Here is a 27618-nt window from a genome sequence, read left to right as displayed (position 1 = left end):
GGGTTTTCTCTCTAGCTGGGAGTGGGTGTGACAGTCCCACCCTCCCACGCAGGGTCAGCTTGGGGGCTCAGGAACCTGGGGCCAGTCTGAGGAGACATCAAGGCTTTTGCATAGAACAAGATTTTGTTTTCAGAGTTTTTCTTCCTCCCCCTTCCCCCAATTGTTAGCAGCTTGATGTGTCATTCTCCCCAGGAGGGGAGGGGGTGGAATGGCTTGGGTTTGTACACTCCCGCCCCCAGCATTCCTGTCCCTTGGAGGGGCAGCTTGGCTGGGTCTGGGGTCAGGCAGGGTTCTGGTTCAGGGTCAGGCAGGCAGTTAAGGCTTGGCTGGTGCGAGAAGGCCGGCTGCTGTGTCTTCAGAGCTCATTCCTCCACTCTGGCTCCACTTGCAGGGACAGGCCCCCTTCACCCTCCTGCTCCTGGAGGAGGAGGTAGTCGTGACTTTGGGGCCCTAGAAAGAAAAGAGGTACGCTTTGTCTTCCTTTCTTCCTCCTCCAGCACTGGCCCTGACCTGGCCCGAGGCCCTGCCATACCTGAGGTAGAGGGGCTGAGCTTGCTCAGACCTTGGAGTAAGTTCTGTCCCTGCTGCAGGTCCAGCTTGGCAGGGAAGGGGCACCCGGTGTACCCTCCATTTTCTTTACAGAACTCCAAGAATCTGTGGGGTACAGAGAAGCATCAGCAGAGGCTAAGCCTGGGTCCTGTAACATCTGTGCTATACTTGCTTAACCTCTAAATATCAGTTAACTTACAGATACAGTGAGGGTGTTGTGAGGATGGACAGATCTGAGGATTAATGAAACTATAAGCAGGTGTTTAATAAAGATACGTCTGCCCTAGGCTGGGGGTTGGGGCCACCCAGAGGGATCCCGGTGGGAATGCTCACACTTTCCAGTCGGGGTCATGGCCCAGGAGAAGGGGGTTGCCCACTATGATGAGCAAAGCCTTGGCCCGGGTCACAGCTACGTTGAACCTCTGGAAGGAAGAAGTGGCGGGGTCAAGGGAGGGAAGGGCCTAAGGAAGAAGTGCTGCCCACCCAACGGCCCTCAAACCTTGGGGTTCTTCAGGAAACCCAGGTTAAAGTCCAGATCCAGCTGCACAAAGCTCTGGCTGCTTCGCACGGTGGAGATAAGGATGACACTCCGTTCTTGGCCTTGGAATTCTTCCACAGAGCCCACCTAGATGGGAGAGAGGCAGGGCCTGAGACCAGGGGTGTCAAAGGGGTACCACAGGGACGTGTCCTGCCCAGGGAGCTTGAGTTCCAAGAAGGGTACAGAAAAGTCACCAGGCAACTATAGATCAGTGGTTCGAGTAAATGAACATTGTGACAGTGACCAGGAAAAGAGGACAGGAGGTATGCTGTGGAAGCCGAAACCTGAAGGATGAGTCCAGTTAAGGGGGTGGGGCCTGGAAAGTGTTCTGAGCAAAGAAAACAGCATGGAAAAACATGGTAACTCAGAGCAGTGTTTTTTGTTTTTGTTTTTTTTTTTTTTTTGAGACAGAGTCTCACTTTGTTGCCCAAGCTAGAGTGAGTGCCGTGGCGTCAGTCTAGCTCACAGCAACCTCAATCTCCTGGGCTCAAGCGATTCTCCTGCCTCAGCCTCCCAAGTAGCAGGGACTACAGGCACGCACCACCATGCCCGGCTAATTTTTTTTTTTTTGTATATATATTTTTAGTTGGTCAATTAATTTCTTTCTATTTTTAGTAGAGACGGGGTCTCGCTCAGGCTGGTTTCGAACTCCCGACCTCGAGCAATCCGCCCGCCTCGGCCTCCCAGAGTGCTAGGATTACAGGCTTGAGCCACTGTGCCCGGTCCAGAGCAGTATTTTTTAAACTTTCCTGAAAATAATCTCTAAGTACTTGTTAAGAATATACAACCCTGGGCCCTAACCCAGACCTCCTGATCAGAATTACCAAGAGAAGGCCTTTAAATCTTAAAGCAGTGGTTTTCAACCCTGGCTGCACATTATCATAGAATCACCTGAGGAGCTGTAAAAAATGCCAAAGCCCCAGCCCTGCCCTGCCCCTAGACAGCAGTGTTAATTGGCTGGCTGGGGTCCTGGCACTGGCAGGTTGAAAAGCTCTCCAGGCGATTTTTATCTGCAGCCAGTGTTGAGAACCACAACCTCAGAGAAAGAGTCAAGCTACTGAGGGTAGGGCTGAAGGTGACAGCATCACATGACATATCCCATAAAACCCGGAAATTGAACTTTATCCTGAGGGCAGAGGCCTCAGACCTGCCTAACCGTAAGAATGACACGAGGCACTTATTAAACATGCAGGCTTCCTGACCCCACCCTAGACCTTTAAGTTGGAATCTCCAGGAGTTGAGGCTTGAGGAGAGCCCCAGTTCCATCTCAAGGCAGTGGGAATAGGATGGGGACATGGGCTGGACAGGAGCAGAAGCCTGAGGAGGTGTCTGAAAGTGGGTAAGTGGGGGTAAACAGAGGGCAGGGAGCGAACGTGGAATAGTGTGTCACCTTCAAGTCCTTGATGTCATCCAGGCCCCGAAGCTCCTTGTCAAGTTTGGTGATGCAATAACGGATTTTTTCCACCTGGAAGGAGGGGACAGATGCCTTTCTTTCATGCCATTACCCCAATGCAAGAGTGAGCCAGGCATGAGGCCAGGGAGCTGGGGGACTAGGAGAGGGCAGCTGACCTCTGTGCTCTTCTGAGATACGGGGCCAGCAGAGGCCTGAGCTCCTGGAACCTCTGCCTGGATATTAAAGAGGTACCATCTGGGGGGAGGAGTCCCATCCTTTCTGGGAACTGAGGGCCTGACCTGCTTGCGGTATGGGGAGATGACGCCCACACTTCGAGGGCTCAGGCGGACTTTGCCCTTCTTGGAGGAGGGGGCCAGGAGCAGCTTCAGGTAGGAAGTCACTGTGGCGGCCTCTTCGGGGTTGAAGAAGGATGGGCTGTTGCCCTCACGCTCATCCTTGCCCATCACGCCGTGAAAGATGATGGGAAAGCCCTGGATGTGGGGTCAGGGGAAACGCTCAGCTGGACCTCCCTGCCTCCTTTCCCCCCAACCCCAACCCTTCCAGAGAATAAGGGATCCCAGGCCAAGGTGATCAAGGGAGGGGCCCATGGCTTCCACTCGAAGCATTCCTCCTGCCTTGCAGCTTCAGGAGGACAGAGGTTGGGGTACAGGGGTAGGAGCCCAAGCCCCTGCCCTGCTCAGCCTTACCTTTCGGGGCAGACCCTCCCAGCGGCAGAAGCGCTCTCGATCGATGACGTCAGCACAGGCCTGAAGCTCCCCTTCGTAATACAGCTGGTTAGGAATGTCCAGGATGGTGGGATGAGACCTGGGAGGCAGGAGGAGGAAAGAAGAGCAAGACCAAGGGTCAGACTACTTCTGCCCCACTCTGGGGGACCCCCACTCTACCGCTCTGGGCTCCCACACATTATCCCTCTGCCCTCCTCCCTGGATCCACATCCATCCACAACGTCTGCTGCCAGGCACTGTAAACCACAAAAAGCAGAACCAAATGTAGTTCCAAAAAGAATCTAGTCCAAGGATTTAATAGACCCATGAAATTTTTTTTTTTTTTTTTTTTTTTGAGACAGAGTCTCACTTTGTTGCCCAGGCTAGAGTGAGTGCCATGGCGTCAGCCTGGCTCACAGCAACCTCAATCTCCTGGGCTCAGCGATCCTACTGCCTCAGCCTCCCAAGTAGCTGGGACTACAGGCATGCGCCACCATGCCCGGCTAATTTTTTGTATATATATTTTTAGTTGGTCAATTAATTTATTTCTATTTTTGGTAGAGACGGGGTCTCGCTCAGGCTGGTTTCGAACTCCTGACCTTGAGCAATCGCCCGCCTCGGCCTCCCAAAGTGCTAGGATTACAGGCGTGAGCCACCACGCCCGGCCTACCCATGAAATTTTTTAAACAAAAACTAAAAAGATAGGGTAGCTGGGCACAGTGGCTCACGCCTGTACTCCCCACACTTTGGGAGGGTGAGGCAGGAGGATCACTTGAAGCCAAGAGTTTGATACCTGGGCAACATAGTGAGACCCTCATCTCTACCAAAACAATAAAATTAGGGACACATTCTCAGGTTTAAAATTTGCCGAGGAAGGATAGTACCAAAACAAATTATCCTCTATTTTCACTTATTTGATGAGATACAATGCATTAAATCCAATAATATTAAGAAGCAGTGACACAACAGCTAATATTTATTGATCTCTTAGGACAGCCTGAAACTCATCTGGGCATTTTAGAATAACAATAGGTTTATGAAAAACTGTATTCTCCCTGTTTTTCTTACTTATCCTTGGATTGCCTGGAAACTTCATCTGGGACTCACACCAGACACATCTTAGTCTCTGGCAACCGCTGACCACCCCCTAAGATAAGCCGGCTGATCCAGAGAGAAACCACCTGCTAAGTCACACAGACAGCAAGCAGCAGCCATGGGGCCAGAAAGGAGACGTCCTACCTTCCGGATCCTACAGCCTCTGAGCAAAAGGGCTGCGAGCAGATCCACCAGCTGGGGCTGCACGGAGGGTGTGCGGGCGTGGGCTAGCAGGAGAAGCAAGGGGGCGGGATACCTGTAGTTCCGTAGCAGCTTGGTTATAAACTGGGGGTCATAACCATCGGCACCCTTCTTGTACAGGGCATTGAAGGTGAGCAGCCGCTCCAACAGCGAGTACCCCAGCCCGTGCCTCTGGGTCAGTGGGGAACGCAGCACAGGCCCCAGCTGCCGAGGGTCTCCTGCCAGCACCAGCTGCCCTCCTGGATTGCCTGTTTCCTTTACTTCCATCAGCCCTGGGAAGCAGGGGTGGTGTGGGGAGAGCAGTAAGGGGCAAATTCTCCCTGAACCCACGCAGGGTGGCACACCTATAGCCCACCTGAGTCCCTCACCTGCTATGGCCACCAGACTCTCGGGCTCCATGCAGTGGCCAGCCTCATCGATGAAGATGTGTGTGAAGTGATCAATGGGAAACTGGGCTGAGACCAACCTGGGAGGTGTCAGGCCAGGCATGGGTCATACCCAGGCACCCAACTACCAACCCTGAATGCTCATCCAAGCCGGCCCCTCGCCTCACCCTCTAGTAGCCATTCTTCCCATCTCCCAGCCCACTACCCCTTTACTTACACTCACGATTAAGAGACACACGCCCCACCTGCTGGCAGTGATGAGGGTGGTAATTAAGACCGGATATTCCTGTAGCTTCTTCTTGGTGGGAAATACATACTCCCCCTTCTTTGCATCCCAGTTACAGCAGGGCTACAGATTGTGCAAGGACCAGTGGAAGGAATTAGCTTGGCTCCACGCATTCTAACCCTGACTCTGGGGCTGGGCCCCTCAAACAATTTTATCCACCTCCCTCACTCTACAGACCAAACAACTGAGGCCCAGAGAGAGGTCCTGACCAACCCAGGGTCACACAGCAAGTATCAGAACCCAGCAGAGAGCCTCCCCTGCACTCGCCATCCCGTGGCCCTCTGCACTTCCCTAGGTACCTTGATGTCCTCGGGCACCATGCGGATGTCCCTGCTGGGGGCCAGGAGGCGGTAGATGGAGCTGGGCAGGTGGACCCGGAGCCGCTGACAGAGGAGGTCAGCCCCCGAGTTGGATGGAGCGCAGGCCAGGATGTGGGCTTTGGGCAAGTGCTTCACCACCTGAGATGCGGATAAGCATAGTGAGGGAAGCAGCTTCCTGAGACTCAGCCGTATCTCAGGCTGGGGAAGTGCAGCAACTAGGCCTCCCATAGCTGAGGGAGGCAGTGACATAAAAAGGAAGTTCTGATCCCCATGTCCCTGCTAGTCCAAATAGGACTTTAATGCTGAACAACTGCTGCAGTAAATATACAAGTCTAGGATGACTGAAATGTGAATGGTACTCTAAGAGTTGTGCAGTGCCCAACTCACACAACAGTACTCAATAGCCACACTGACCCTAATCCCCTCCCTCCCTTTTGGTGGCTGCTCAGAAGCAGCATTCAGGCAACTGGAGGGAACTAGAGCCTCGGAACAACTGCTTGGTGCTGGGGAGTCAGCATGCAGGGCCCCAGGTCTATGTTCCTGCCCCACCTGCTTAATGGACTCCACTACTGTGACAGTCTTGCCGGTGCCTGGAGGCCCAAAGATGATGTAGGGGGCTGGACGGGTGGTCCCCATAACAATGTGCTTCATGGCCTGCAGCTGCTCTGGGTTTGACTCCAGACTCCGGTCATACAGCCTGGCAGAAGGGCCGGGAATGTGAATATGGAGTTATCCAGTGACCCAGGCCTCCCGACTCCATCCCCCATGCCCACACCCCAAGTAGCCCAGAGCCTCCCTGCCCACAGTCTCACTTGAGCTTCACATCTGAGGGCAGCAGCGGGACCCCACGGGAGGCCACAGGAAAGAGCATGGGCCACAGCAGCCAGCGCCCTGTCAGCTCCAGGGCTCGGTGCTGGACCCGCAGGGGCTGGCGGTTGAAGGTAAAGTTCACTTTGAAGGTCAGCCCATCCACAAAGCGGCTCAGGAGGCTTCGGGCAGGGAGAGAGAGGAGGAAAGAGATTGTTGAGTAGGGAGGCGATAAGAGGCCAGGACCCTCTCCACCTACCTCTCGGCTCCACCCTCTCTTCCCAAGACCTGTATGCAAAGCTCGCTAGGAGAGGAAGCTGCCGAGGCATCTCGGGGTGCCCCTAAAGAAAAGCCTCCTGCCCTGTCCCTGGAGTCCTACTCATCTCAGGGAGGAGCACTCTTCCTCCCCTGGCCTCAGAGAGCAGCCTACAGAACCTTCTGGCAGCTTAGAGTTCCGCAATGCCCACCTTGTAGAAAAGCTCAGCTTGACACGGTCCAATTCCACCTTGTGCACAAAGCCCTTGTAGGTGATGGAGTCCTCATGGTGTGTCTCAGAGGACAAAAGGGCAAACAGATGGTCACCCCGTAGCACTGAGGGACGGCTCTCAGTCACCCCGGGAACCTATAAGGTATGAACACAAACCCTGAGAAGCTCGACCCCTAGGCTCTCCAGACCTCTGAGGGACAGGAAGTGAGGGCTTTCTAACCCAAGACTCAGGGAGCTACGATATTCCTGCATCCCTCCTTCCTCTCCCACCAGACAGGACAGGAGTCAGGGGAAGGGGAAGGAGAAGAATCCTGCAGAGTCCAAGAGCCCAGAACCTCCAGTGCAGCTACCCTCTTGGCCTATTCTATGTTTGTTGGTTCATTCGTTCGTTCGTTCATTCATTCATTCATTCATTCATTCATTCATTCATTCATTCATTCATTCATTCATTCATTCAGACAGGGTCTTGATCTGTCACCCAGGCTGGAGTGCAATGGTGCAGTTATAGCTCACTGCAACCTTGAACTCCTGCACTCAAGCAATCCTCCCGCCTCAGCCTCTCAAGTAGCTGGAGCTACAGGCATGTGCCACCACGCCCAGCTAACCTAACTTAAAAACATTTTTTAGAGATTGGGTCTTGTTACATTGTCTAGGCTGTTCTCAAACTCCTGGCCTCAAGCACTGGGATAACTGGCATCAGCAATTGCACTCAGCCTTCTGCCTTTAAAATCTTGTTTGAAACTCACTTCCTGTAGTAATCTTTCCTTGATCAGCCTCACCCTCTCCCTTCTCACCTGCACTTGTGTGCAGAAATCCATTCTCATGTGTAATTCTGGGCTTTAATGTACACATTCAAAATCTGAGAGCTAGAAAGGCTCTAAGAATTATCTAGTCCAGCTCTGTGCTTTTTCAGATAAGGGTACTTGCTCAGAGAAAGCAAGGGACTTGCTCAAGGTCACAGAGCTGGTGGTAGTAAACAACTTCCCCGTTGCCCTGCTCCAACACCACTCTGGGCACAAGATGCCCATCCTGCTTCTTGCTAAGCCCTTTGGGGTAGGAACCACTTCATTCTTCCTCGTGTCTTGCCCTGCTGTCAGGAATAGCTCTGCTCACAGCCTGTGTGTTGGCTGGCTTGGGCCCACCTTCCCCGCACCCGATCCGAGCCCCGACCTCCAGTGTGAGCAGCCTGGGGTTCTGGTCTACGGGGTCCCAGGTCATGGGCACTGACTCCAGGTCATAGTGCCGGATGTCAAGCTCCATCTGCAGCTCCTCCAGGTGCAGCAGCAGTCGGAGCTTCACCTCGTAGTTCCTCCACTTCAGGGCTGTCTCCAGCTGGGCCCTGGAGTGATGGTTGGGAGGGGTGGGTGGGGGCAGGAACAGGGCAGGTCAGACAACCCCCATGTCCGGGAACATCCAACCTCTCACCGAAGGTCTGGAACTAAGAAAGCTTTGAAAAGCAGGGAAGACCAGAAGGGCAGAGAAAGGGATGGGGGTCAGAGGCCTCGAAGAAGGGAGCCCTGGCTCTTGCTTCCTCAGATGTCCTTGCCCCAACCTCACGCCTGACTCAGCTTTTGCATGGTGGATCTTACGGCCAGAACACTCTCCCCCAGATCCCTCATGACTCCCATCCTCACCTCATTCAGATGTCCTTCTCTGTTCAAATGTTACCTTCTCAAAGAAGCCAGGACTAACTGCCCTCTGCAAAGCAGCACTGACCCATCCCCTTACTTTGCTTTGGTTTTAATTTAGCATCAGTTTAGTTCTTTACAGCATTCATCACTCCACGAAATGTACAATAAATGCTCATTGTCCCCCACTGGAACAGGCAAGGCTCTTGTTTGACTGGTTCACCTTGACCAGTGCTTGGCGCACAGTGCGTGCTCAGGGAATGAATGAATGGGGCCTGGGAGGCTGAGGACAGAGGTGTCAGGGCAATGGGAAGCCAGTAGGGAAGGGACAGCAGGCACGGGAGAGTGTAGGGTGCAGGGAGGTGGTACTTACTTGATCTCAGCGACCTCCTTTGGGGCAGTGAAGACACTTGCTCCCTGAAGAAGCATGGGGAGCAGCTGCCTGAGGCGGGGGGGTGGGTAGTATGTCCCCAGCGCCATGCTTAATTCCAGATCATAGCCTTTAGCACTGCAGGAGTGAGGGAAGACAAGCGGTCACAAACACAGAAACATCTCACTTCCAAAGACTCTGAGAGTGCCCCTGCGGAAAGCCCTCGTGCAGTGCTTTTGCTGAAAGGTGGGCAGCAGTTTTGCCCAAGGATGTGGAGCTTACTGGCTCCTGTGGCTGCCTGCTCCAAGGTGGGACAGTTCTCATTTTTGGAAAGCGTGATACTTGGAAACATTTAAAAAGTATTATATAAGTAATACATGTTCACTAGAGAACAAAAATCAGGTAATAAACAAATTTCTTACCATCCAGGGATAACCAATGTTCAATTTTTGGTATATAGCCTTCCAGACTTTTTTCTTTGCACATTTGTATTCTACACATACGTAGTCAACAAAAAGAGCACCATGGTCTATGAAGGTCCTATTACATAGTTTGCTTTTGTAACTCGACATTTTTGTGAACATCTATTATAGCAATAACAAAAAGAGCTGCCTACACGTATTACACTAGGATTCCAGTCACACGACATGTCCCACATGGAGAAATCTACAGAGATAGAAGGTAGATGAGTAGTTGCTCAGGGATGAATGGGGCTGGGTGATATAGCTAAAGGGTACAAGGTCTCTTTTTGGGGTAATGAAATATTCTAAAGCTGTAGTGACAGCTGCACATATCTATGAATGTCCTTAAAAATCACTGAACTGTATACTTTCAATGTGTGAATTGTATGTTCTGTGAATTATCTCAATAAAGCTGTTTAAAAAAAAGAGAGATGTCTACAATGGGTTGCCTAATAATCCGCCATACAGTGAAAATACCTAAAATTTTTCATGCTGTCCTCATACCTGAGGCTCATCTGCAACTTTCTTCCCAGACAGAAAAGGTCTCTGAGCCACAGAGGGCCGAGGAGCCTGCAGTCAGGAAAGGGGTCTCTGGCCCTGTGCTCTTCCCAAGAGCCCACACCGAGGCGGTCGGGATTGTCCCAGCCCACGAACGGGCTGGAGGGAGGAGTTACCGGTCAGGTCTTTCTCCTTCCTCTATCCGGCTGGTCACCACAGGGTTTCCAGGGATCCGGGTCCTCTTGAAGGGAGCCGTGGGCTTCAGCTGTGCAGCCAGCGGGCTGTGGGCGACGGCAGCCAGGAAGCGGGCGATGTAGAAAGTGCCGGCTCCTTCTGAGCCTGACTCCCCAGGTCCTAGCAGCTCCCAGAGCACTGTGGCTGGGAAGTAGCCCACAAAGCCGGTCTTACAGTGGACGTGGAGCTCATAGCTTTCACCTGGAGGAGGACGGCCGGTGAATGGGGTTTCGAGGAGCCCTCTCACCAGCATCCTGACCCTGGGCGCTCTCCGAGACAGCCCCAACCCGAGGCAGAGCCACGGCGTGCGTCCCAAAGCACCAGCACTGCCCAGCGCAAGGCCTCGTCCACCAGCAGCGGCTCTTTCCGCCGGAAACCCACTCACCGGGGCCCAGTGGGCAAGGCAGCTCCTGGTCTCCATTGTAGAAGGCAAACTGGGGTGTCCGGCAGAGGGGGAAGAGATGAGTGAGGGTGACAGGCTGGGTTCCTCCATTCCGAAGCCTCAGGGTCAGCACCTCCTTGCGGTTCAAATCCAGGCGGATAAGGAGCTGCCCATCTCGGGCTTCATGGGGCCCCTGGACTTCCACGTCCACCCCATGTTTCCCGTGAAGATACTCAGCCCTGGGGAGAGTGGGAGTCAAGGGGGGGGCTGGGGCGGGAGGGGCCTGGACTGGGGGTTACCCCGGGGGAGGAAAGTTTTAGGCTTAGGAGGCTGGCAAAGTGCCAACTGTGCTCAGGAAACTCACCCCCTCCCTCGGACCAATGCCCTGCCCTTCCCTATTCCTTGAAGGAGGGGGCCCTACCCACCTCCCCCAACCCACTCTTTCCTTAGCCAGACAGCCTCCTCCCCCATGCCCTGCCGGCCCCCTTCACACACACACACACACACACACACACACACACACACACACACACACACACACACACACACACACACACCTGTCATAAAAGATCTTGGCTAGCAGTGACTTGTGGTGTTTGCTGATATCTGACCCCAGCTTCATTCTCCTCTTTTCTGGGAACCGCACGTCAGCCCAGCGGTCGAGTCTGAAGAACCTGACCCGAGTCTTGGTGACGTAGGCCAGATTTGCAATCTTCATTCCATACAGCATGGAGGAGAAGCCAGGGGCGGGGGTCCCAAAGCTGCCAGAAGCAGAGGAGACTGGGAAGTGAGGAAAGGCAGGGCCTGTGGGACGCGGACACAGGCGGCTGGCGGGGGAGGGTGTCTGCGGGTCACTCTGCTGGGGACACACCAGCCCCGCTGCAGAGCAGGACGGGACCCAGCAACAGAGACTCAGGCCGGGCGTGGGGGAATTTTTTATGTTTTAAGGGAAGGCAATGAGACTCCCCAAAACAAAATATAGTTGTTTTAGACAGTGGGTTGTGGATTGTGCATTTCTGAGGAGTAAAGTCCAATCATAGGCTTTAATTGGGAGGACTAAGGGAAGAGAGAGAAAGAAATGATAAAAAAAAAAAATTTTTTTTTTGTTTGGAAAACTATTTGGGATAGAAAATAAAACAACCCAGCGGAAAGAGCACAGGCTAAGGGGAAGCAGAATAAGTTGGTTCAGAGGGGAAGCTGTGGGGTCCAGCCTGTGGTGAGGAGAGAGGGGATCAGAGACAGCACAGATGTCCAGAGTGTGTGGGCAAGGTGGCTGATCAGACAGCAGTTTCCACCTGGAGTCAAAGGGTGCAGGTGGAACCAAGCAGGAAGGGAAAGGATCCTTCTCCAGAGATCAAATAGCATGGCTTTGTGCCTAGAGGTGAAGACAGGGAAAACTGGTCAGAAGGACAATAACCTCAAGGTTCAGCGCCTGGAGTTCAGTTTAGTCAACTCAACAAACACTTACAGAGGCCTGTTATGTGCCAGACATTGTACGAGATGCTGGAGGTTCCAAGATGCAAGAGACCCAGAGCCTGCCTGGAGGAGCACACACATTCCAGCCTGGCGCCCAGAGCACCGCCACTGAGGCTCCCAGGGTAGCTCCTAGGGCCAAGAAGGGGCACTGAGTCCAGCCTGGGAGCAGGGCGGGCATCTGCAAGGGCTTCCCCAGGAGACAGCGTCACAATCAAGTCCTGAGGACGAATGGGCATCACCTAGCAAAGGTGAGGGGTATGCAAGAACATGTGCGGTAAGGGGTGAAGGGGCTGCCCACTCGATCCAGCCAGGTCATCGCAGGCTATATCACCTCTTGGAGCCTCACTTTCTTCCTCTACAACATGAGGAAAGCAAGACTTGCCTTGCAGGGTAGCTGAGAGGCTTACACGAGATATCCACACTGCAGTGGACCACGTAGCCAGCCCAGTGCTTGGCACATACGAGACCTCAGTAAGGGTGAGCGATGATTAGTTTCACACTGTTTGGTTGTACTAGAGTGAAAAGCACAAGGGAGGGAGTGGCAGGAGGAGCAGAGGTGGGCAGGGACCAGAATCACGCATGGTTTTGCATGTCAGGCCAGGAAGCCTGGACTTGACCCTGACCTCCACTGACCGCCAGCAGTCCTCCTCCCTCCTTTACTGGCACCCAGGAGCCTGAGGACTTTCCCATGTGTGACACACTTCATAGACATTTTCAAGATCTGGATGACTGACACACGCCCTCAATGTTTTGTAGAGAATGAAAGCGAATCTTTGTTCATAAGAACTATGGTTAATTCCTATTTAACTTTTTTTTTTTTTGAGACAGAGTCTTGCTCTGTTGCCTTGGTTAGAGTGCTGTGGCATCAGCCTAGCTCACAGCAACCTCAAACTCTTGAGCAAGGTGCCCTACTGCCTCAGTCTCCCAAGTATTTGAGACTACAGGTATGTGCCACAATACCCAGCTATTTTTTTCTATTTTTAGTAAAGACAGGGTCTCGCTCTTGCTTAGGTTGGTCTCAAACTCCTGATCTCAACTGATTCTCTTGCCTTGGCCTCGTAGAGTGGTAGGATTACAGGCATGAACCACCATGCCAGGCCCCTATTTAACGCTTAAAGCTAAGTCAGCATGGTCACTCGCTAGGGTATGTGATGAGATCATTTATGGTTATGAATGGGTATGAACACTTCCCTGCTACCCTCTGCCTGTAGCTCTGCCCCTCTCCTTCACCCCAAGCGAATGAGAGTGGGACTATCCGGAAAACACTGAATTGGCTATGATTTGTTTTAAAAACATAATAAATCATTTGAAAGTATAATAGAAAATGCTCAGTAAATGTTAGCTACTATCATTAGTATTTATATTAGTAGTAATAGTAGTGCTAATAGTAGCAGTAGTAGTAGGAGTAGTAACAACTTACTTTGAGCCCACGCCAGAGGCTACACTGTGGTTACAGAACCACTGTAGTTGGTGGGTTTTAAGCAGGGGAGTGGCAAGATCATATTTGCATTTCAGATCACTCTGGCATCAGGACTGGAGGTTGGATTTGCTGGAGGCAAGACTGTAGGCAGGGAGATCAGTTAGAAGAAGGCCCTTCCACTTGTCCGATTAAATGACAGCAAAGGCCTGAACAAGGCAGTGGCAGACATAGAAGAAAACAGGCCAGATCCACTAATATTTAGAATGTAAATTTCACAGAATTTGGTGATTGGCCAGAGGGGGAATGGAGGCTGGGAAGAGGAAGGAGTCTAGGATATTCAGATCAATGGCTTGGCTTCAGGGACTATTCCTGAGATAGGATGTAAAGACAAGGGGAGGAGGGATTTGGAGGGGCTGACCATGACATCTGGATTTGGCCATGCTTGGTTTGAGATTACTGTGGGCCAGAGGCAGCCAGCTCCAGGAGTCCAAAGCAGAGAACTCGGGCCAAAGTCAAGGTTAGAGCCAAATATTAGAGAGTCCTCAGGTAGTAGTTTAAAATGAAGGAAGTGTTGGGATCTCCCCAGGGAGTATGAGTAGCCCGAGAACAACAGCCAGGACAACACAGGGAGGAAGGGAAAGCAGAAGAAACGGTCAAGAGAGGAAGGAAAATCAGGAGAATTCTCAAAATCAGTTATCAGGATCAAAAGTTGCTGAGGGGTCCAGTAATAAAGGAAGTGACATCAGGAGGTCATCAGTAACTTTCACCAGGGCCCTTTATAGTCCATAGTCACTAAGTCCCATGGATCGGGCATAAACTCAAATGCCTACAGAAGCCAGGTTCCACAGGTATCTTGATACCTGCAGCCCTCCCAGATATCCATTTATTCCCATTTTTAAAAGTCATCAGTTTAAGAATACTACACATGCCACATAACTCTACTATAGGAGAACAACAGTGCAGGTTTCATGAAAAGTGGCTCCAGGCTTCCTGGCACAGTGCTAGGGAGAAAAGAGGGCTTTGTGGGGACTGAGCAAACTGGGCAGTGCATGCCCTATCTAAAGGGGGTAACTGCGCATTTCCAGAAAAATGCTGCCAGCAGGGAATGTAGACCCAAGACGGCCAGATCTTCTGTCTTTTAAGAGAAGACAAAATAAAAATTTTATGTGAAATCTCCTATCTTTGGAAACTTCTGCATGAGCACACAGGCATGCAAAACTCATCTTTGCAAGTTTTGCAACTTTTACTATGGATGCTACCCCCTAAATATTTCTCAAATTATTCTCTATGTTTGTTACCACAACCCAAATTCACCTAACCCTGGTCTAAGGGGACAGTCATAAAAAACTTTTTTTTTTTAAATTGCAAACATTATTATTATACATTCTTGTTAAAAAAAGCCCGAATCCTTGTATTATATGTCTAGTCACCTATATGTCTTGGTAAAACTTTCTATTCCAAGATTGGAAACCTACAGCTATAAAAGAAAGCACCCATTTTTGATTATTAAAAATTATTTTGTATGGCAAAAAGTAACATAAACAAATTCAACTGATAAACACCAGAGAAATGTTTGCAATGCAGATGACAGGCAAAGGGTTAATTTTTATAATTTACAAATTGATAAGGAATGATAAACGATTCAATATAAAAATTAAATATTTAATTTATAGAACAAATCCAGATGACCAAAAGAGTATGAAAAACTTCTCTAAACATAGAGAAATGCAAAGTAAGGTAAAAAAAGAGATATTTTATGCTCATTAGCCTGACAAAAATGAACAATAGCTCTAACGTATATTGCTGTTATGGATGTATGGAAAAGTGAACTCATAAATTGCTGGTAGAAAAGTAAAGTGTTATAACCCTTTTGGAAAACAATCTGGCAACATCTACTGTGATTCCCTCAAAATAAGACCTACCCATAAAATAAGCCCTAGCAGGGTTTCTAAGCATTTGCACAATATAAGCCCTACCCCCAAAATAAGACCTAGTGATGGGCGTGGTTATGCAGCGTCTCTGCCACAACTCATGCATTTTGTTGCAGAGCAGTAAAGAAGATGAGCAGCCCTTGTCATCTGCCCCATCATGACAGCTACTATCCCAGAGGTGAATGGAAAGGTGTGGGCAGCCGCACCAACAAGGTTGGCTCCCCCTGTCAGGTCCTGCCATCCTGTGCATGCTGCAGGCTGAGGCTTTGAGGGGAAAATAACACATCCCCTGAAAATAAGCCCTAGGGTGTCTGCAAGCTGAGGCTTTGAGGGGAAAGTCTCCTCAGTGAAGTGAGGAGTACTAGGCTCCGTTTTAGGTACTGTGTGTCCCCAGGGGGAAGAAGGAAAGCTGTGGCTGCCATTTGTGATGCCATTTATGATGATGTTCCAGAAGATGACTTAACTATATTTGAATAAATGTAGATTGTTGTACCAAACTTAAAAAAAATATATATATATATATATCCCCTGAAGCTAAGACCTAGGGTGTCTTCTTGAGGAAAAATAAATATAAGACCCTGTCTTATTTTTGGGGAAACATGGTATAAACATTTACAACACAGGTATCCTTTAAAATCCTTAAGTCCCATTCCTGTTCTGGATTGTATTCCATGGAAAGAGAAATACCAATGTACAAGGACACACATGCAAGGATACTTACTACAGAGTCATTCACAGTGGCCAAGAATAGGAAAGAAATAAAGCAAATGCCCATCAACAGAGATGTCTGAGTAAGCTGTAAACACTCATATCATGGAATATTATGCGGCCAATAAAAAGAATGTGCCATATTTATTCAAATGGCTAAAATTTAAAAGACTGACAATAACAAAGATTGATAAAGATTTAGAATAACCAGAACTCTCATGCATTGTTGGTTGGTGTGTAAAATGGTAGAATCACTTTGGAGAAAGGTCTGATAGTTTCTTGTAAAACTAAACATATGCACTCTCTATGACCCAGCAATTCCACTCCCAGGTATATCCCCAAGAGAAATGAAATTATATGTCCACAAAATGATCTGCACAAAATGTTCCTAGCAGCTGTTTTCAAAGTAGACCTAAACTGAAAACAATGTCCATAAACAATGAATGGTTATATACACTGTGATTTGTATGCATACAATGGAATACTACAACTCAGTGATAAAGATGCCTTACACAAGAGTATGGTTCCATTAAATGAAGTCCTACAACAGATACTCTTGTGAAAAAAATCAGGGCAGTGGTTGCCTATAGATGAGGACTGACTAGGAAAGGGCATGAGGGACCTTTCTGGGGTGATGTAATATTCTAGATCTCAATAGGGGTTTTCACACAGGTATATGCATTTGTTAAAACTCATAGAACGTACATAGAACAGTACTTAAAATTTATACATTTCAGCTGGGCATGGTGGCTTGAGCTTGTAATACTAGCACTTTGGAAGGCTAAGGTGGGAGGATCATTTGAGACCAGGAGTTCCAGACTAGCCAAGACCCTACAAAGTATAAAAAATTAGAAAATTAGCTGGGTGTGGTGGGATGCTCTTGTAGTCTTAGCTACTCAAGAGGCCAAGACAGGAGGATTGCCTGAGCCTAGGAGTTTGAGTTTGCAGTGAGCTATGATTGTGCCACTGTATTTCAGCCTGGGTAACAGAGTGAGACCCTGTCTCTAAAGAAAGAAATAGTACAACCTCTATGGTTGTATGGAGATTTCTCAGAGAAATAAATATAGACATACCATTCAACCCAGCAATCCCACTACTGGGTATCTACACAAAGGAAAAGAAACTATTTTATCAAACAAGACTCCAACACTTGAATGTTTACTGCAGTACAATTCACAATCATTAAGATGTGGAATCAACCTAAGTGCCCATCAATTCATGAGTGGATTAACAAAATGTTGTATATATATACCATGGAGTACTACTCAGCCATAAAAAGGAATGCATTAATTTCTTTTGCAGCAATTTGGATGGAACTAGAGACCATTATCCTAAGTGAAGTATCCCAGAAATGGGGAAAAAAACCCACCACATGTACTCTCTAATAACTTGGAACTAATCAATGGGCACAGAGAGAGGTAAAAGGCATTGGAAGTCAAAAAGGGGGGAGGGAGGGGTCATAACCTACCTAAGAGGTACAATGAATACTATTTGGGTGATGGGCACACTAATGGCCCTGACTTAAGTATTATAAAAGCTATACATGTAACAACAAAAACATTTATACCCCCTTAATATTAAAAAAAAGAAGAAGAGAACAAGAAATAGGCTGGGAGCAGTGGCTCAAACCCAATCCTAGCACTCTGGGAGGCCAAGGTGGGAGGACTGCTTCAGACCAGGAGTTAGAGACCAACCTGAGTGAGAGCACAAAAAATAGAAAAATCAGCCGGACATGGTGGTGTGTGACTGTAGTCCCAGCTACTTGGGAGCCTGAGACAGGAGAATTGCTTGAGCCCAGGCCCAGGAGTTTGAGGCTGCAATGAGGTAGGATGATGCCACTGTACTCTAGCCCAGGGCAAGAGAGTGAGACCAGGGCTCAATAAATACATAAATAAATTTTAAAATTTAAAAAAATAAAAAAGATTTGTACATTTCATTGTTTTACTTAAAAAAAATGAAAGCAAATTTTGAACTCTACTTAATGATAATCATGCTGAAGTATTAAAAGCACTCATATCTATAACTTACTTTGAGGTACGTCAGAAAAATTAAGATGGCTTGCTAAATGGATAGAGGGATGGATTGATGGGCAGATATGTGTAAAATGTTAGTTTAGAAATCTAGGTGAGGGTATACGGGTGTTTACTATACAATTATTTCAACTTTTGTTTATATTTGAAATTTGTCATGGTAAAATATTGGGGGAAAATATCCCCAACAACGCATTAGAGGTTAGACATACATATGAGACGATTCGGAGTGATTTCCATGACACAGTTGAGTAAAAAAAATTGGATATGGAATACATGAATTATATGATCCTTTTTTTTTTTTGAGACAGAGTCTCGCTTTGTTGCTCAGCTAGAGTGAGTGCCATGGCGTCAGCCTAGTTCACAGCAACCTCAAACTCCTGGGCTCAAGTAATCCTGCTGCCTCAGCCTCCCGAATAGGTGGGACTACAGGCATGCGCCACCATGCCCGGCGAATTTTTTTCTATATATATTAGTTGGCCAGTTAATTTCTTTCTATTTATAGTAGAGATGGGGTCTCACTGTTGCTCAGGCGGGTCTCGAACTCCTGACCTCGAGCAATCCACCTGCCTCGGCCTCCCAGAGTGCTAGGATTATAGGTGTGAGCCACCGCGCCCGGCCAGCAGAGAGGTTTGACTACACAATAAATGTAATGCACTTGAATCACCCCAAAACCATCCTTCCCACCCAGTCCGTGGAAAATGTGCCTTCCAATGAAACTGGCCCTTGGTGCCTTTTAAAAAGGTTGGGGACCACTGATTTACTGTATACTGTTCTAAGTCCCTACGTGCATTATCTCATTTAATCCTCACGACAACACTTTGAGGTAGCAACTATTATCATCCCATTTTAAAGAAGAAACTGAGGTGCAGATCCTCACTCACATTGGGCCTCTAGTCAAGCCATCCTCATCTCAGCCATTCCCAGCTACTCGTATCACTGTGCTCCTCTGCAGACTTTCCTGCTGCTGTGGACATCCTCAGTCTGCCTTGCCCTGCTCTTGGCCCTTGTTGTTTGTTGAGTGAATAATGACTAATCTTTTTAGACCCAATTCAGAAAAGCCCCAAAGCTAGGGGAATGGTATTTCAGAACATATTATCAGATTTGGAAGTGATCTTAAAGGGACATCTAGTTCCACGTTTTGGAACTATGGATTGCAACTCTCACTAGTGGGTCAAGACCAGGATTTTTATAAGACTGAAATAAAATAGAATACAAATATCAGAGGCAGGGAGTGAGGCTATGTATCATTTCAAGGGCATGTATCATTTTGCAAAAGTTATATACACTAGGCCACACGGTAAAATGTGCTTTTTCCTGTGGGTAGAGTGTCCACCATACCACTTCCCATGCCAGAAGCCAGAATGATACTTTCTAAATCCCTGATTTTATCAGTCTCATATTTTGAAACTTTCTGTGCTTTCCCATTTCTGTTACTACTAAAAACAAAACAGAACACCTCACAATGCCTCCCCATGGCTCTGCTGATCCAGCACCCCTCTGGCCTCATGTTACCAGCTTCTCCTGAGGTTACCCCAAGCCTCTGAAGGTGCTGCTTGCTCTGCCTGGAACACTCTCCCCTTTCCTCCTACATCTGCTAACTTTGGTCAATGTCTCAAGATTCAACTCAAATATCACTTTCTCCCAGAAACCTCTAACTTCTAGAGTAGGTCAGGCCTATAAATTATATACTTTCAATGCATACTGGACTTTTTCTTATAAGCACTCAACTGTAATTAAACTGTAATTAAATAATTATCTATAATTAAATAATTATCTGTTTAATTGCTGTCTCTTTCCTTAGTTAGGTTCCTTCTGTGTAACTCTAGCAACTCACACTTTTGCTTTGCTATTCATAGGAGGCACTCAGCCAATATTTGTTAAATGAAAGAATGAATCTCCTGTCCAAAGTGAGAATCATCTCTCAGAAACCTCTCATGACACCAGTCCTTACTCCATACAACGGACTCCTAATCATTATTATACTAATGAGAGCTACGACTTACAAAGCCTGTGCAAAATGCTAGACACATAGTGCAAACTCTTTGCCGACGACAGATCATTTTGGCCTCACACAACCCCAAGAGAAAGGCATTACTTTACATACTCTTACAACTGAGGAAATGAAAGATTTAGACAGTTGTTCCAAGTTAAATGCAACCACTAAGTGGCAAAGCCAGGATTTGAACTCCAGCTATCTTATCTTTATCACCACACTAGCACCTGTAATACTGTATTGCATGTTTGTTTACACATCTGCCCTAAGAGATTATACTCTTTAGAGGCAGGAACCAAGGCACAGACACATAGTAGAGCCTCGTTAAGTGCACTTGCTAAATGAATAAAGAAAGATGGGAAAAGGCAAGACCCGAGAACAGAGCATTTCATAACATAAACAAAATAACCTCGTTGGAAGGGACCTATCCCCTCCCAGTGTAGGAATCTCCCTAAAACTCCTGAAGAGGGTGACTTGCTATACCCCATACTATAGTCCATTCTGTTGTCAGTCAACTCTGCTTACTAATTGAATTAGATTCTTCAAGCATTTATTAAGCATCTGCTACATACAAAGCTCTTTGCTAGGGAGTGAGAGCAGATGCAAATATGACTAAAGGTAGAGGATCTGAGAGCCTGGTATCCAGGGAGACAACCACGTACTAAAGGGGCAGAGTGTAATGCGGCTAAAATCAGGCTATATCCACAGTACGAAGAATGAGCTATGAGAGCCCAGAGGAAGAAGCAATCGATTCCTATTGGGAGGATGAGGGTTGATTTCACAGCATTCCAGCCTGGATTTAAAGGATGCATAGAAAAGTTCTTTCTAATCCAAACAGAAATCTCCCCCACCTGGTGAGGGTGTGTGTGTGTGCAACATGTTGACGAAACCTACTTCTGCCTTCTGGAGTGAAATGGGAGTATAATCCTCTCTACCACAATAGTGTAACATATTCTAGGATAACTACCTTGTTCTCTCTGATTTTTCTCTCTTCAAGGGAAACATTTCTGTTTCTTTGACTGAGTCTCATGATAGAATATGAACCCACGGAGTCCCTTCATCCTCCTCCATGTACTAAAATTTTATCTACCCTTCAAGGCCAAGGTCAATGCCACCTTCTCCATCACATTCCCTAGTAATTACAGGGGAGTGCCACTTTTTTTTTTTTTTTTTTTTTGAGACAGAGTCTCACTCTGTTGCCCGGCCTAGAGTGCCGTGGCATCAGCCTAGCTCACAGCAACCTCAAACTCCTGGGCTCAAGTGATTCTACTGCCTCAGCCTCCCAAGTAGCTGGGACTACAGCCATGCGCCACCATGCCCAGCTAATCTTTTTTTTTTCTATATATTTTTAGTTGGCTAATTAATTTGTTTCTATTTTTAGTAGAGATGGGCTCTCCCTCTTGCTCAAGGCTGGTTTCGAACTCCTGACCTTGAGCGATCCTCTAGCCTCAGCCTCCTGGAGTGCTAGGATTACAGGCGTGAGCCACCGGGCTGCCACGAGTGGTGTCTTATTTGCATAAAAAACAAGTGCAGGCCGGGCGTGGTGGCTCACGCTTGTAATCCTAGCACTCTGGGAGGCCGAGGCAGGCGGATTGCTCAAGGTTAGGAGTTCAAAACCAGCCTGAGCGAGACCCTGTCTCTACTATAAAAATAGAAAGAAATTAATTGGCCAACTAATATATATATATAAAATTAGCCGGGCATGGTGGCGCGTGCCTGTAGTCCCAGCTACTCAGGAGGCTGAGGCAGGAGGATTGCTTGAGCCCAGGAGTTTGAGGTTGCTGTGAGCTAGGCTGACGCCACGGCACTCACTCTAGCCTGGGCAACAAAAGCGAGACTCTGTCTCAAAAAAAAAAAAAAAAAAAAAAAAAAAAAAAAAAAAAAACAAGTGCATACAGTAAATTCACCCATAATGTACAGTATACATGGTTTTCTGTATGCAATCCAACATAGCCAGCTTTTCCCTACTACTGAAACATACCGTTATCTTTGGTTTACAATGGACAGACTCTCACCTTGAACAAACTTTCTTTAGGCTCCCCTAAGCCCTCTTCTTGACTAGGCCTTAACCTTGGTTCCCCCTACCCTCCAATTGTAGGCCTGCCTCTGTTGGTTTTAGCAAGAATACTGCTGAATCAGTTTAGTGAGATTCTCTCCACCCTTGATACATGATCACTCTTAATGTCTGATCAAGTTCCTCATCCCCCATCTTGGATATATAAATCCTTAGTCTGCTAATCTGCCTTTAATAAGAATCCTGCTGGGTCAGCTTAGCAAAAATCTCCTCACTCTTGATGTCTCCTTAGTCATTTTCTATACATTCACCCCCTCACTCTGCTCATTGGCTATAAATCTCCAGCTGTATTTGCTGTAATCAGAGTTGAGCTCCATCTCTCTCCCCTAGTGAGTGCAACAACAGCCCTATTACAGTAGTCTTTAGTAAAGTCTTCCTTACCGTTTTAACAAGTGTCAGAATTACTTTTTATTTAACAGCCCAAAGAAGTAGGTGACATGTGTTCAGAGCCACGCTGTACTCTGTGGAGACAGGTGAATTCATGTCCATGAAGTGCTGATATGATGTGATGCAATGGCAATGGCTCTTTCTTTGCTTTCCTCTACCATTTTCCTGTCTCTAGTATAATCCTCCTTTTAATTTACCATGTATTATAATGTATTGTATACATGTATACTGTATGCATAGCATAGCCTCTATTGCTCCCCTGGAATTGTGTAGTTTTCATCTTTACGGTCCCAGAGTGCCCAGCGTGATGGCACAAAACAGGTCTTTTTTATCTTTGTCCTTTCTTTAGATATTGCTCAAGTCTGTTAATGCCCCTCTAAAAAGGTGATATCCATGGCTAACAACGGTATTCCAGACATGATCTGGTCAATATGCAGAATCACTACCTTCTCCCCACACCCCATACCATGCTTCTAGTCACTCAATCGAAGACTCCTTTAGCTGTTTTATCAGCCATATCTCACTCATACTGGCCTCCTGGTCTGCTAAAATCCACGGTCTTTTTCAGGAGGTCTGTTATTAAGCCCAAATTCCCACCACCCCATGTTTATTTGTACAAGTCTTTACATTTATCCCTGTTAAACGGTTTCTTGGTTTTCCGACTGAGGCAGCAGCCTGTTGATAAAGGTGTTTTTGAAGCACAATTCTGTGGTTTGACAGAAGTCTGATTTTTACTTGGGTGGTAACAGGAAAAGGAGACCAAACAGCCTTCAGCCACAGGGTGAAAGGGGCCTCCAGGAAGCAGTGCCTGGCCCTGGGTCTCCATGGAGAAGCCACAGGTGCTAATGGAGGTTTGGTACATACGTAGTTTGCGTCTTTTTCTTCTTTCCAGAGCTCCCTGAGATTCTCCCTCCTACACTCGGCCTCTTCAGCTCTCCCAGATAGTGGACCCCCCCAAGACAGCAGCCCCTCAAAAAGGTGAAGGGGGTCCCCGTAAAGCCGCGCCAAGGCTTGCAGCCCCCAGCAGGCAGCTCCTTCCCCGCGCTCCCGCGATGCCTGGGCCCCCTCTGGAGCCTCCCCTCCCCCACCGCGAGCGCTGTCCCCAGCCTGCGCGAGCGGCGCGTGGGCACAGGACCCCGCTTCTCGCCCCGGGCCTGGCCGCCGCGGGAGCGGGCAGCCCGAGAGGATGTCCGCTGGGACTCGGCGCAGGGGCCCAGAACGGGCGGGCTCCGGGCAGCGCTGGCGGGGCGTGGGCAGGCGCAGGAGGCGAGATCTGCACCGCCCCAGAACGGGCCCGAACCGCTGGAGGAGCTGCGTCCCTCTGCGCCCCGGGGCGGGAAAGGTGGCCCCGGCGCGCGAGTCGTGGCGGCGAGCTGGGCCCGCGCGATTCAGGGCCGGGAGTGGGCCGGCCCGTACCTGATCTTGAAGTCGCGGTTATAGATGGTCCGCAGCCGCTCGCGATCTGTCTCCATGTCCAGTCCCCGAACGACCAGGAAACTCTCGAAGCACTGGCCCGTCTCCCGGAGCTGCCGGCAGCTGAACTTACTGGGCATCGCGGCGGCGGCTGCGGCCCAGACAGGAGGGTCCGTGGAAATGAAACTGAAAGTCGCCGCCGCAGCTAGAAGTTGGCGGCCCTGAGATAAGGGTACAACAGGGGAGAAGCCCCTTAACTCTTTACCGCTGATCCTTCGGGCTCCCTTCTCCCCACCAGGCTTCTCTCCTCTTTTCCTACCTGAACCTTCCCTTTGGTTTCTTCGTCCTATCCCCTCCCCCTCTTTGCATTAACTCTTTCCTAAGGCTTCTGACCCCTCCCTCAGGGCCCTCCCCTTACCCCAAGCTCCCTCCCCTGGCTTCTAGCCAGTATCAGAACGTGGCTACCGCTTGGGGCCCCCTGAGCAGCCTGGGAGGACCTCCGAGCCTCAGCTAGGGCTACTCCCACGCCCACCCTCCTTGGGACTTGCAGAAAAGCAGGGGAGCAAAGGGCAGGGCCTGGGACCTGGGTTGGCTGTAACTGGACTAGGGCAGCTCATCCAGCACCTCCCCCAGCCTTTCAGGGACATATACCAGTACCAAACCGCGAGGCACCCCCGCTCCCGCCCCTATTTTCCCTTCTCGGGCTTTCAGACACAGGGAGATAAGAGTCAAAGAAGTTTGGGGGAAAGAACTAAGCGTCTCTGAGATAAAGGTGTGTATGTGTGGGAGGGAGGGACAAGGGGCTCTGCCAGGACAAAGTTATTACTTTGCTCCACCAAACAGGCCTCATTATGTGGAAAGGCTGGTGATCCTTACCCTTGAGCCACATATTTGGGCACTTAATTGCATTCCAGTTTGTATTGCTCTTTAATGTTTACTAGTATGTAAGGGTGGCCATCATCATCAAAATATTAGCTTCTTGAAAGCAAGGTACTGTTATGTTAGGCAATAAATGGTTAATAGCTACAGCATCAGTACTGGGAAGAAAAGTAAAAGACCAGTGTGCTTCAGAAGAAACTGTTTAGACAAACTAAAGGGGGTGGGGTTACCACAAAAACAAACACACAATAACAAGCCTTTGCATCTATTTATCTTCCAGAATGAAATAACAAAAACACAAACTAGAATGGGACAAAGATAATAAGTTATATAAAAAAAGTTTTAAATCAAATATACCAGGGTTCCAAATATATCAAAGCTAGTGTTGTTCTCCAAAGTTTACCAGTAGGAGGCCACACACTCAATCTAAGGAATTGAAGACTGTCCAGAACCAAGTTATGCTCCAGCTGCGCTACCCTTGTACCTTCTCCCAGGCCAACAACCAACTAAAGCCAGGAATAACACTTTAGCAACAGGAAATGCAATGTCAGTGGGAACCAGAGCTACAGGGATGGGGGAAAATACAGCAGGGGAAAACTTTATGTCTTAGAAAGTGATGATGCAAAGTAGAGGAAAAAAGTAGGAAATTTACCTACAGATTTTACCTTTTTCTCCCTCAATTACCTGATGAGGCCCCAGAGGAGTAAAGAGGGTGAACCCCTTAAAATTGCCGTTACTTACCATCTCAAAAACCTACCATTTACCATACCCAAACTGAATGTCTGGATCCAGTCTGACCAGCAAATCTGTCTCCATTATTCTCAGACACATGACCTCCCCCCTAATCTGGTCAGGCTTCTCTCCTGGATGTTCTCGAAACATGCACAAGCAGCTGTAGTATATAGTAAAAACCTGGGTAAAAATGTGATGCTGTGTGGCTTTGGTTACAGTGGAACTTCTTGTAACCACTTTTATCTGGAAAAATCTACTTCACAAGGATTGTTCTTGTCATTTCCACACATGCTGTTGTGGATGTCTACAATGGTATTCTTTCCCACCTTTCACATCCAGCTCAGGTCTCACCTCCTTGAAGCCTTCCTTTATTCAGTCTGCAATTGTAAGAATCTGACTTCAAAGTAATAAAGTTGATTTTAGTATGAGTCCAAACAGTACTGAATGAAGGGTGTCTGAAATTTACCTGTGGCCAGTAGTATCACTAGAATAAACCCATATCCTCCCAAGATCACTGAAATACTAAAATTAGTATACTGTGACAGGTACAGTTGATCCTCCTTATTTTCAGATTCTATTTTTGCAAATTCACTTACTAAAATTTGTAGCCCCAAAATCAATAGTTGCAGTATGTATATAGTCATTCATGGACATGCAGAGCAGTGAAAAATTAGAGTTGCCCAATGTGCATGTTCCCAGGTAAAGTTGAATACAGTGATGCTCTGCCTCCTTGTTTCATATTATAAACAAGTGCCCCTTTCGGGGTCTATTTAGTGCTGAGATTTTTTTGTATTTTTGTACTTTTTCCTGGTGATTTTACTGCTTAAAATGGCCCCCAAGTGTAGTGTTTAAGTGCAGTCTAGTGTTCCTAGCCATGAGGCTTTACAGGGAAAATTCCTATTAGATAAGCTTCGGAGTATCTGCTAATTCAGTGTTCCAAGTGACTAACCTGAATAATGAGAATCAACTGTATATCTTTATACATAACAGAATGCTTTTTGATATCTTGGATTTGAAGAGGTGTGAGATTGATTTCTGCCCTCAAAGGGCTTAACACTGACGCTATATATTTATATATACCCTATCTAATCAAAGGAGAATTTAAGTTAGCTCAACTTAAACTATAGAACCAACCAGTTTTGCCCTATATTCACCAACCTTCCTTTCTTTGGTTTTCCACATAGTAGGTAGCTGAAAACTAGAAAGTGGTCATGAGAATCTGGTTCACTTGATAGTTCTATATAAAATTGTAAATTGGCATTCACATATTTATCAGTCTTTTTTGAGTTTGGAGAGAATGTACCAAGGTTTGCCAAATAACTCATGAATCTAGATGGGTCCAGCATCAAAGTTCTAGATTATAAAATGAAGAACAGGCACTGGCACTAGGCAACCAACAGAAGGCCAACCACTGAGGCTCATGAGTCAACTCCTATCCCATCTGGCTGGGAAACCTTTGTCCTAGGATACCATAGGCTGACTTCAGCAGCATGTGATAAAATAGACACAATTCAAGCAAATATTCTGCTGGGGGAGGTTAATAAGTTGGGGTTTCTGAAGGACCTTGGCAAGGACAGTTGACTTTCACCCAACTATACAAGTAACCAAGGGATTTAGATAGTCATGAGATTAAGAGTTTAAACAAGTCTGCCTGAGCTAAGGAAATAAAAGGATAGCCTGGGGGCAAGATGACAGAGTTAATAAGTTAAAGGCAAGAATGTTTAAATCTATTTGTATTACAAGTAGAATGAGGACAGCTAAATGGCCTCGAACAGGAGTTTGTGCTGGCCGTGGATGGTGAACCACACAAACTCCCTCCGGTTTTCTATGGTAAACCAGGATAAAAACCTTTCCCACAAGTCTGTAGCTAAGCCAGCTAAAGAGAGGAAAGCAGCACTTAGAGTTAAGCCAATATGAAATATTAACAAATTCAAAGTGCAGGGATTCTTTCATTTCTACTTCCTGCCTAGTGACTACAACTGTACTTATTATCCCTTGCTTTCTGAATGACAGGTAGAGAAGATAACCAGATTTTCCTTTTTGACATTAAGAAAACAAAACCTGGTAGCCTTTGAAACACTGGTAGCCTTTGAATAAAGAGCAATATGATCCACAGAGACATTGCTCTTCTCTTAAAAAAAAAAAAAAAAAAGCTGTTCTTTGCAAGTCTTTGGATGTTCACTGAGTCTATATTAGTTGAATAGGAACCAAT

The 27618-nt window shown here is 47.7% G+C and overlaps 1 protein-coding gene across 7 annotated transcripts; it reads right to left on the bottom strand.

The window, feature by feature from the left end:
* Positions 1-104: 104 nt before the first annotated feature.
* On the bottom strand, positions 105-27618 carry MOV10 (Mov10 RNA helicase). Of its 7 annotated transcripts, XM_012778465.2 has the most exons (22): positions 24115-27618; positions 23799-24016; positions 13257-13397; positions 10918-11735; positions 10364-10599; positions 9921-10179; positions 8789-8923; positions 7958-8126; positions 6768-6922; positions 6306-6482; positions 6043-6190; positions 5473-5631; positions 5133-5236; positions 4870-4967; positions 4557-4773; positions 3188-3305; positions 2780-2971; positions 2478-2552; positions 1049-1174; positions 883-971; positions 533-654; positions 105-450 (listed from the first exon to the last, which is right to left on the bottom strand). In XM_012778465.2, the coding sequence occupies exons 4-22, from the start codon at positions 11088-11090 to the stop codon at positions 356-358; spliced, it is 2847 nt and encodes a 948-aa protein (XP_012633919.1). In that variant the 5' UTR covers positions 11091-11735; positions 13257-13397; positions 23799-24016; positions 24115-27618; the 3' UTR covers positions 105-355. The 7 variants fall into 7 exon arrangements, with proteins under 7 accessions (XP_012633919.1, XP_012633917.1, XP_075856098.1 ...); XM_012778463.2 differs by lacking the exon at positions 13257-13397 and having other exon boundaries at positions 10918-11121; XM_075999983.1 differs by lacking the exon at positions 13257-13397 and having other exon boundaries at positions 4557-4967; positions 10918-11121; positions 24214-24361.

This window comes from Microcebus murinus, chromosome 2 (assembly GCF_040939455.1).
Source record: "Microcebus murinus isolate Inina chromosome 2, M.murinus_Inina_mat1.0, whole genome shotgun sequence".
Classification (NCBI taxonomy): domain Eukaryota; kingdom Metazoa; phylum Chordata; class Mammalia; order Primates; family Cheirogaleidae; genus Microcebus; species Microcebus murinus.
Note: the sequence above shows the minus strand (reverse complement) of the source record. Positions and strands in the feature narration are given on the sequence as shown.

What these genes read in the sequence shown, in the direction of transcription:
- MOV10 (XM_075999983.1), bottom strand. Translation starts at nt 23,935, where the DNA reads ATGCCCAGTAAGTTCAGCTGCCGGCAGCTCCGGGAGACGGGCCAGTGC. An exon ending in GCCAAGATCTTTTATGACAG is followed by an intron (nt 10,600 to 10,917) that starts GTGTGTGTGTGT and finishes CACTCTCCCCAG; the next exon opens with GGCTGAGTATCTTCACGGGA. An exon ending in GTTTCCTGAAGAACCCCAAG is followed by an intron (nt 972 to 1,048) that starts GTTTGAGGGCCG and finishes TCTTCCTTCCAG; the next exon opens with AGGTTCAACGTAGCTGTGAC.